We start from the raw sequence: 11,184 nt of genomic DNA, 5'->3' as shown, positions 1-11,184 counted from the left end.
GTTTCACTTCTTTTACGCACTGATGTCTTAACTTTTTTCACTTATCAAGGGGCATTTCAGCATTGGCACATAGGCTATAATCAATTCTCTTTGGTCACTGTAAAAGGTTCTCTTTCACATAACAGAGACAACAAATGTGAAGTTTTAGTAAACGACCATGGATTAAAGGTGCCTACCCTGCACCCTAATCTTTGTGCAACCATTGCCCTCTTGTGGTAAAATTCACATATTGTTATGTCAAATGATTGCAAGGTTTGGGAAAACGTTTGAGTCATGGCGCAGACATTTAGAAAAGCAGCCTCTTTGTTTCCTCCATTTAAAATGTATGTGTGTATGTGTTAATTTGTTGTGTGTATCCTGGATGTGTCTAACCTCACTGAACATGCTCACCAGCACATCCCTGACTGTTGTGATCACCATCACTTTATTGTTTCAAAACTCATATTCTATGGGTAACTCAGACAATTCAGTTAAATAAATCAGAGCTTGGCTATATTTCATTTATCTCACTGTTTTAGTTCATCAGAGATCTTTGAAAGAAAGGGTATACAGATATGAGGACAATGAGAACATTTAATTATGCACAGCGAAATACAAGAGAATGGCAACAAGGTTAAGGCAAAAAAAAAAGTTACAATTAGAGGAGTTTCATGACATGACATACAATCCTAAAAGAAATGATAGTAAAATATTCATAATCAAAGGTTTAAAAGTAGTGAACTATGCTTGAAATATGTCACCCTCATTATAAATACACACAAAATTAGTTTCATGTGACTGAAAGGGTTTAAAAATGCAGAAATCACAGATCTGGCAGTTTTGTCAGATCTGTCATCATTTACTTATTTGTAACAGGACACAACAGGGAGCACATATGCCCTTGAAAACAGTTTTTAAGTAAACAACCTGGAAAACAGCAGGGAATTTTCATCAGTTACCCCAAATGAAACCTTTAGACGTTTAAGACAATTTCAAAACATCAGTCCTCTCTGTGAGAGAAGTGCAACTAGGATGGTTAACAAATGTTATTTATCTGGGACAGTCTATTTCAGTCAGCCACTTCAAGAGATAAACAACACATTCATGTGACAGGTGAGCTGTCTTATCTGGTTATTCTTTCCATTATGTTTATGTATGTTTAATATATATATTATAAAATAATATTATTGGGCTTATCTAGCAAAGGGTCTAGTAAATCTAGAATGTCTAGTATGGCCACTTTGCAGATAAATAACATTTAAACAACCGATTTTGATGTTTTCTCTAAGCAGGCACCCCAAATAAGAGTAACATTTGCACCCTCAGAAACTTGTGAGAAAAGTTAGCAAGCTTGATACTATGACAATAATCATGTCTGTGCCCCTCCGGATAATACATTTAACCGATGATATACAATGACTTCAGGAGCAGAGGGGGAAATCAACAATAAAGGACTGTCGAAGCCAAGTTCCAGTAAACATAAAACACTAAAAACCAACATGTGTGTAGATGCTCACTGATACCCACAATTTTTCCCCCTAAAGATAACAAAGGATAGTTAGAGAACTTCTTGAAGTCTCACTTAAAAGTCTACAATACTAGCATAGAATGTAGTTGTAAATGTGACAATGTCAATGTATTCTGAGCAACAAAGTTTTCACTAGGAGTGATGTGATTGCTACATTTTCTGCAGGAACTGGCTATTTGAAATGCAGACGGTCAGACAAGACATCCAAGTGTCTACAATCTTATGGACACGCAGACAGTACTTATTAGTTCCTTTGGCAAGTTAAAAAAAAATAAAAATATTCTAGCAATTATTTTAGCAATCAATCGTGGTCCCTCAGCCGCTGCTGACCGCTGTCATTGAAAATTAATTATATTAAGCTACTATGACAATAAATAAGATCAGCAGATACACTGCAAGATCATCACCATAAGATGATGATCCAAACTTTACAGCTGTAACCTTATATTCTACACAATGTAAAACTTATTTTTTTTAAACTAAAAAAAACAAACATACAGTTTAAACATACATAATAGTATAAATAAAGCAATTCATCCACACTGCCCTGCAGGACACACAGTCTGTTCAGACACGGGCACCAGTGCCTAGCTGGGGCGAACAACATAATAATAAATTCCTCTGTCTCGTCGACGTAGTTTGCTCATCACTGTGCGTTCTCTCCGTGCCGTCACGCCTGGCTTCCAACCTCCCATGTCATCGCAGTAAAGTCCATGTCTGTGAGCGTGACAGTGAACGGAGCGTCCACTCTCTCGGGCTCCACGCGCTCCTCTACTCTTGCGGCGCTGTTCAAGTTGTTTACTCTCCAGGAGTTCAGAGGCCGAATGGATTTCTGGAAACGCTGCAAAAGAAAAAGAAGCAAGAGAAAGTCACGAACCCTCCTGCACAGGTCATTTCATTAGCCAATGTTATATATTTAAACAGTACAGCAGTGACAATCCGTTTGAGCTGTACTGTTTGTGTGTGACCGTGGCAGAGGTGTAACTGGACCTTCACAGTGACAGATTGACATAGTGGTGATACTGACGTCTTTCAGTGTTCCAGTTTCCTTGCTGATGGCCACAATGGCCCAGATGAGGATCTGTAGACAGCAGGTGGCGCCTATGCACACGCCCAGCGCTTTACCCCACCGTGGATACACATAGGACCCGTAGTGGAGTGATGTGTTGTACATCTCGATGAAGATGTAGGTCAGGATGAACTAGAGCCGCAAGGATAAAGGTGCAGAGTGAGCAGAGGAACGTTTCATCCAAACAAAAAGCCACAACGGCAACGGAAGAAGTGCGACTGAGATGCCAGCGTCACTTTCTCCTCTTGAATTATTCAAAACTGTGGTTGTGAAGATTTCAGCACAGTTGGCTACATTTCAAAGAAGTGATGTTATTTTAGTTTCTTTGGTGGAACTTTGGTAATTGAGTTATCATACTTTGCTCTCCTTCAGTTTACGATAAAGTCTTCAGTCATTTATATTATTAGAGATATTTCTAACTCACTGGGACAGCACAGTGTCTCATCAAATTACCCTTTGACATTACAATAAAAGGTGGCATCAAATGGCTATTTCTATATCAATCAGCCTTCCTGTAAATGGAAATTTGGCTTCAGGTGACAAGAGCGACAGTAATTATTGAGGGAGTGAAGTAACATGGATAGTGCAACTGATACAGACCAACAATACTGTAAGGCTACAATATGAGCTTTAGCTCAGCAATAACATTTCAGCTGGTAGTAAAGGTCATTACTTGGACATAATTCTTAATTTGGCAAAATAATCTTAATAATAATTCTTAATATCTTGCTACTAACTTCACATAATAGACAAAGCAGGTAATTTTTAGTTCTGAATGAAGGGCAGTGAAAGCATCCTTTTAGCTGAAAGATGCAGAGTTCTTACATTCTAACAAAACCACCTTGAAAAAATTATATAAAACCTATGAACTTCAGTGCATTTGGATTTTAGAAAAGATATCAGATAACACAATAAGCCAGCTGCCTTTATGGAAGTTTAATAGATATTCTGAAAAGCATTAGTCATACTAATTATGTATAACCGATGCTGATGTCACATTTTACCTATAAATATTAATACTGATGTGTTCACTCACTAGCAGAAGAAACGGAGTGAAGAAAACCCAGCATGCTTTGAAGTAAAGCAGCACTTTGCCGCACCAGGGAGGGCAGTGGCAGATCATATCAAGAATGTCTTGACAAAACTGGTTGACTCCTAATAGAAAAGTTCATTAAGAGATGCATATTAGGAAGCCTGGAACAATCAAAATATCATCAGGATAATGTGTTCAAAATGTTATTATATATATATATATATTATATTATATCCTGGATGAGTGAAACTCATATGGAGGAATGATGTGGTGTTAGAGGTGTTTGATGTGAAGGTTAGGGGTGTGAGATGGGATACCATAGAAGAAGGAGATGCCAATGCACATGAAGAGGGTGATGATGATGAGGCCAAAACTAGTGCTGAAGGAGTCAATGAGAGTGAACCAGTAAATCCCACCCTATGAAGACACAGACAGCAATGGGAAATGTGAGTCTGGTCACAGAGAAGACGCATTTGCAGCCACGTTTCTTCACTTAATACAGTTCGTTAAAAACACACTCACATCTGTCACTAACAGGAGACCCATCAGGTAGAAGCAAAAACACAGAGCGCCCAAGAACAAGGACTTGTGCAGCGTGTTCGCTCTGAGCTGCGGGAACTCATCCAGCACGGCCGTAGTGATGCCCTCCATGTTGCCAAACTGTGAAGCAGCAGAGCAGAAGGTATCGCACACATGGAGGCACACTCGTGCGTCTTTATTTCTGCTCATATCTTTGTGTGGTGTGTGGCCTTACCAGCGTATCGATCCCCAGCATAAAGAGCATGAGGAAGAACATAATGGACCAGAACACTGAGCCTGGCAGCAGAGCAAGGGCCTCTGGGTAAGCAACGAAGGCCAAGCCAGGACCTGACGGCAAAAAAAACCCATCAAATTCAAGAAGGTAATATATGCATAACATAGATAGTTTAATACAATATATAGTATTAATTTAAGTAATTCAGTTGTTCAAAGAAGCGGGTGCCGTTAAAAATGACTGTAATAGAGGTCACAGAAATGGAGTCTAAGTTACATTCAGAAAATACACAAAAATACACACATATACCATTAACACCAGTCTCATTTTCAAATGGTCATGAGAAAATGTCCTAATGAGAAGTTTTTTTTTTTTTTTTTTTTTTTTAAATTGCACATAGTTTCATAGATTCTGATTTTGTTCAAAATGATTTATTCAGTCAGTTCTGGATTAAAGAAGAGCCAAGGGATTACTGAACAAAATGAGCACAGTAACTACCTGTATCTGCCACCTCTGCGACAGGCACTCCCTTCTTCCATGCCATGTGACCCAGGATCGAGAATATAGCAAATCCTGCAAAGAAGCTGGTGGCGCAGTTTCCTGTGGTGATAATCAAAGTGTCCCTGAAATCAAAAGAACCATGATTAAGAGACTGAACCCATCATGCCGGCAACAACAGAACAAATGGTACAGCAGAGCACAAACTCACCTGATGACGTTGTTGTCAAACTTATTATAAGAGGCCATAGAAAGCAGTCCTCCTACTCCAATACCTAAGGAGTAGAAGATCTGTGAGGCTGCGTCGTTCCACACCTGCAATGTATCAGACAGAAATATGCTTTAAACAATGAACCATTTTTAAAGCAGCCACAAAGCATTGTGTTCACAGCCTCATATGTGCCAGTGTACCATCAGAAGTACCTGTGCATTAGTCAATCGACCCCAGTCTGGTGTGAGGTAGAAAGCAACGCCCTGAAGAGAGCCCTCCAGTGTAGCACCTCTGATGATCAAAACAATGAGCACAAAGTATGGGAAGGTAGCCGTTACATAAACCACCTGAAAACACAGACAGCACAGACACACATTAGGCCGACAAGATATGGCAGCAAAGGGCAGGATTGTGTGTGTGTGTGTTTTGTGGGAGCTGACAATAACAAGATTGTGTTGATTCACCTTGCCGGAGCTGCGGATGCCCTTGAGCATACACAGGAAGATGACGATCCAGGCAGCCAGGAGGCACAGGGCCAGGGGCCAACGGACAGGGCCTGGGTCATGAAGACCCTCGCTGTGTACTACACCCAGCACACGCTCACTACGAGACACACAGGTCAAACACAACCATATAAAACAGCACACCTCTTACCACACCTACTGCCGCACTTATTACGCATTAAGTGACACAATAAAAACAAGGCACTGTTGTTGGGCTGGATTTATAAGTGACTGTGAAGGCATTTGTCTGATGAAAAAGACCATTATTCACACAGTTGAGTGTTCAAATATTTTTCTTCTTGTTTTCACAAAAAAAAAAAAATCACAGCAGATTTGTAAAATGGGCATTTTAGTTTTTGGACATTTTAGTCCAATTGTAATACTCCATGGGTGCTAGTAAAAGAATAATAATAATAATAATATTAGTAACATTTTCTGTATCTATAATGTATTTGCATAATGTGTTGTAACACATGCATAATGCATTATAAGATTGCTATAAGCCTTCATAATGTATAATGTATAATATACATTATAATGTAATATACAATATATTACCAGTCATAAGGAATTACACATATGATCAAAATACTTAATGTCAAATATCGCAAATGCTTATAATTGCTTAATTCTTTTTGCATGAAAGCTTATAAAGTCTTATGAACACAGTGCTCTCCATGTCTCCAATGTTGCAGTGACATCTCCAGTGTCCAACGTATGTATTCATGAATATTGTCATGTATTAGGCGTTGATTTAGGAACTATGATACAGTATGAGGGGAGGAGAGAGATAGACAGGAAGCCAGGTATTTCTGTCAGGACATGACATCTGTTGGTCCTGTAGTCCCACGCAATACATTAGAGATGTTCTACCAACAAGGCTGTGCTGTGTTTCTGTTCTCTTTGTGCTGCTACACTTCTTCTCAATTCAATTCAATTTTATTTATCCCCAGCGGGGCAGTTAAAAAGTATATGCAGCAGAGCACACGCACAAACACACAATTAAAACACAAGATAACACAAGAAATAGTTAGAACGCGGAGGTCAGTATAGAAATGGCCCCTCCCAATGCCTCTGGATGCCTGCCATGCTTTTTTGAGAGTATGCTCTGGTAACGGGGTCAACAAACATGCTGACCTAGATGTTGTATCTTGCCTCAGTCTGAGTCCTTTGATTTGTTTGCTATATATCAATAAACCATTACTATTACATGAAGCAGACAGTAAGCTATTATCACGGCATTGTGGCTGACCATAACAACAACACCGAACAACCTTTCATGCAAAATGTATTCAGAGAACTGAGGAGTACCTGTAATACCTAACTTGTAAAGTATTATAGCCACAATGCCTTACAACTCAACTAATAATTTATATTGACAGAGTCTTATGGATGTATTATACAGTGTAATGTATTATATTTCCAGGCATCATATGATGTTTTGCTGCAAAGTCCTCAGTCATATTAGATGAAAAGGTGACAGCTTAGCCAGTTTGAATTGTCCAGTCATTGTGAACAATACTTGTGTGTTTGTTGAAGAAAAACAAAGTATTTGAACACAGTCTGTATGCAGCATACTGGCAGAGCATGTCAAAAAGAAGTGGACAAATAAATAATGTAAAATAATACTTGCAAGAATATAAATAACATGATGTTGCATGGAGATTATATGGAGATTTTACAGCCTAAAAGTAATGTAACACTGTGGCTCATGTATTTCAAAACAGCCTGTATACATTTGCAAAGCAGGCTTGATTTGACTTTTTTTTTTCCAAATAAGAAAGGTGAATGATTGTGCAAAGACACTTACTTCCAGAAAATCTCTGTGGGGCTGAGGACTTTGCCAGTGGAGCTATTGCCAGTGGTGGCATTACCACAGAGACCTGCATTGGCTACAGCCTCGCAGGACCAGGGCAGAGGGCTCTGGAACGAGCTGCCCAGGTAGTAAAACGTCCATGCTATAATGACGTTATAGTAGAGACACACCAGCGTGGACACACAGAGCATCCCAATGCCAATACCTACAAGAAGAGACACAGCCTTAAGTATCTCAGAAAAACAGCATATACACTATTGTGTAAGGATACTGTATGAGATATCAGTTGGATCATTTTAATATACAGGTAGGTATGAACCCCATGTTGTATAAAGTTTTACTTGCCTAAAACAAAAAAAACATTAAATTAACTTAATGTTGTGCTTGTTAACCAGAAACTGTTCATTTCCTTTTGCAACACTCCATCTCAATGCTCTCTTAATGCAGCCTGCCAATCTGCTGCTGGCATTTCCAGTTTAAAATAAAAACTAGTCTTACGGTAAAACCTGCTTTTCTGGCTCTAGTTTTGGTTCAAAGACCGTTCGTGCAGGTTTCTTTATCAGATGTTTCTATTTAGAAACTGAGTTGCAGAACTCTCAGAAATGTTTTGGGTAAACCACATAACATATAGCAGTGAGGTAGCAAACTGATTTTCCTGGACTATAATGTTAGTCTGGACTGACTAGTGATTTTGATGTCAACTTGAGATCCTGCTTACTCAAATCATTACATATGGCTCAAACTGGATGCTCAGTGTTCCTGGAGAATTAATATAGAACTGTGATCAGATATTTATAACACTGTCCAACTAATCAGAATTGTCAGCCCACATTAAGTCACCACGCCGACATGATTATCTCTAAAAAGTTTCAAGGTTGTGTCCCTGAATTTCAGTGTATGTAAGTGTGTAATTGCTGGGCTGAAAAGCATGGCACAGGAGGTCATTACCTTTGAGCAGAGGGCAGCATTTCCACACAGTGATGGGGCCAGCTGCTCCGTACTGGCCCAAACTCAGCTCCATGAGGAAGAGTGGAACACCCGTAAAAAACAGCATAATGAAGTAGGGGATGAGAAACACACCTGTGAAGATTAGAAATATGTCAGCTTGAGGAAGGGTGGTGCTGGGAGAGACATCCAGTGCAATGACTTGTTTTATGCAGGTACATGTAGAAGGCCTGTAGAGGCAGGTTAACTTATATAACCTCTGTCTAGGTGGCAGCTTCACAGACAGAAGTTATTATACTGTTAGTCAAGCGCCAACATGTTTGATTTCAACTGAAAGACAGAACTTATGTCTGGCTTGTAATCAAGGAAAACGCTGTCTCTACTTATAGGATTAACAAATGCTTTGTGTTCTAGCGCCCAGTACCAAAGGCTGCCATGGAGAGCTCTGGACAGAGTGTGAGTAAATAAGCCAGCATGATGAGGAGGACAGTGTACACCCAAGGGCAGGGCAAAGAGTGCTTCCTGCCCAAATAGGTGTAACAAATAATTATAGACCCAGGCATTTAAAGCAGCTGAAACTTCAGAGGGCAGTTGAACATGCATGCAGACTGCTCACCTCCTCCATTGCGATAACAAAGGTATGGGAACCGCCACACGTTCCCAAGTCCCACGCAGTATCCGATACAGGAGAGCAGGAACTCGTACTTCCCTCCCCACTGCTCCCTCGGGACAATCAGAGTTGGACTGGGTGCAGGACTCGAGGCTCTGGGTTCAAACTGTGGCTGTGGTGCAGGCGTAGCTGTCGGGTTGTGGCCATTTTGAGTGCCAGTATGCCTGTTCAAATGTACCGAATTCTAGAAAAAATAAAATCACATTTTTAAGACAGTGAAATAAGAGTCAGAGAGGAGATATACAGTAATACAGACATCGGTGCAAATCTATAACTGACCAATTCCCTTTGCTTTTTCATGACAAGGGAGTCATGTTGTTTATATGTGGATTATATAGAATAGTGATTAGTTAATTATTCAGTTAGCCAAGCAGCAGAAAATGAATGAATCAATGAAAATTTTAATAATTCATTATTGTTTAAGTACATTCCCAAGTAAAAACATTTGCTGGTTACAGTTCAGAGGTACTTCAGGTGCTCTTTTATTTCATCTGTAAAACAAGCTTTGTGTAAGGTTTACCCTGTCTGTGTAACTCATGAGGTGTTAAAACCACCAAATGGACTTCCTCTTCCATCCTGCAAGCCTTCCATCTCTTAACAAGAGAGGAACTATTTTCTCATGCCAGGTCGCAGGGAGGAAGTCTGATTAAGATAACAGCAGGGCTTCTGCTTTACGTGCTGTTACTGTCATTGTTATGTGTTTAAAGATGAATAATTAATCAGTTAATCCAATGACACACACAAAAAAAACGTAGTTTCATTAAAATGATGCTCAAGTTTTGAGTCATCCAAAATGTAATGTCTTCGAGACTTCATGTATCCCCAGGTTTCACATGCACAAAGAGAATATATGTTCACATATGTAAACATATGGAGGCATAGACATCAAAGTAGGATCCAGGAAGTTGAGGTACTTTACAGAGGACTAAATAAGATTCAATGAACAGCAAGAAAGGCTGTGCTAAAAGAGCAAAACAGTTGTAAATAAATAATCTCTACAAACTCAGAATTATTGATTCATCTGCAGATTATTTTCTATATAATAAACCTAATTTAACAGGAAAAAAGCCTCCTTGACAGAGAAAAATCTCTTAAACATGTAACACAGATTTAGTGTTGGCGATTACTTTTCTGTCCATCGATTAATCAACTAATCGTTTCAGCTCTAAAAACCTGAGTAAATAATTCCATTTGACTTTCTATAATTACTGAAAATTATATAATTATATAAATAGGGCTAAATAAGAAAATGAGAGCCCTGAATATTGTAGAAAAATGGTTATCCATATATTATGAATGGCACAAAGCTACTCCTCTGGGGAAAACTTGAATCATGTTATTGCCACCTTGCTTGATAATGTTTAATAACTGAATGTAACATCATTAGATCAGCAGAAAAGCGCTTGATAATCATCTGTGTCTGAGAAAAGACTGGGCAAACACGTGTTGAGTAAGTACACCGGGGTTCAGGCTTTATCTCTACTGTGTGTCTGTGTAGCTGAGAGCTGAGAGCAATGTGCACGGACAGGTTAGACGACTTCATCTGTAGAAATTGTATCTTTCCTCCTACGACCGGTATACCTCTGGGAGGCCCGGAAGGTGAAATTAAATCGCTCGTAAAAGAGGTCCCGCATTGTTTTTAGAGTCTAACATGTGTCTTGAACCCACACAGAGTGATATGTTTGGTGTGGACCAAGCGGCGAAGAGCCTGAATAACAAAACTCCTACCTGTGCTGTGGTTGCACCGGCTACAGCGGGGCTCCCGGGTGCTGCTTTGCCGCTTTCGTCCTGCATTTCCCCCCCCACCCCCGGCACAGGTGGTGCTTCACTGTTTTATTTGTCGCTCGTTAATCGACATTTTACACAGGAAAGTCCTCTTTGGAGTACACCATGTTGCTGTAGTTTTAGTGGCAATAAGAAGTCCGGTCGGTGTAACACAGCGGCTAGCGAGACATCGGCGATGACGATAAGGAAACAGGCCGGTGGGCAGAGAGGCAGGGCGCAAGTGCAGCACTGACACGGGGGGAGGAGAAGACACCTCCTCCTCACCTGCTTTGTTTTGTGTGAGATGAGGGCAGGGTTGATTTTAGCATGTTCAGGGAGGGGTAGATGAATCACTGGGAGCAACTTGACAAGGTACTAAACAGCTTCTTTTTTTCTCCTCCAAAATAATGTAGT

General features: G+C 39.9%; 1 protein-coding gene across 1 annotated transcript; it reads right to left on the bottom strand.

Annotated features, from left to right (window-relative positions):
* Positions 1-555: 555 nt before the first annotated feature.
* slc6a7 (solute carrier family 6 member 7) lies at positions 556-11,072 on the bottom strand. The gene is made up of 14 exons (XM_044223710.1): positions 10,735-11,072; positions 8,953-9,190; positions 8,340-8,471; positions 7,386-7,596; positions 5,537-5,675; positions 5,285-5,419; positions 5,073-5,176; positions 4,862-4,986; positions 4,364-4,476; positions 4,132-4,269; positions 3,927-4,026; positions 3,613-3,731; positions 2,535-2,708; positions 556-2,348 (listed from the first exon to the last, which is right to left on the bottom strand). The coding sequence occupies exons 1-14, from the start codon at positions 10,798-10,800 to the stop codon at positions 2,178-2,180; spliced, it is 1,965 nt and encodes a 654-aa protein (XP_044079645.1). The 5' UTR covers positions 10,801-11,072; the 3' UTR covers positions 556-2,177.
* Between the last annotated feature and the right edge of the window lie 112 nt (positions 11,073-11,184).

This window comes from Siniperca chuatsi, linkage group LG14, assembly GCF_020085105.1.
Source record: "Siniperca chuatsi isolate FFG_IHB_CAS linkage group LG14, ASM2008510v1, whole genome shotgun sequence".
NCBI classification, from domain to species: domain Eukaryota; kingdom Metazoa; phylum Chordata; class Actinopteri; order Centrarchiformes; family Sinipercidae; genus Siniperca; species Siniperca chuatsi.
This window is presented reverse-complemented; position numbering and strand designations above follow the sequence as displayed.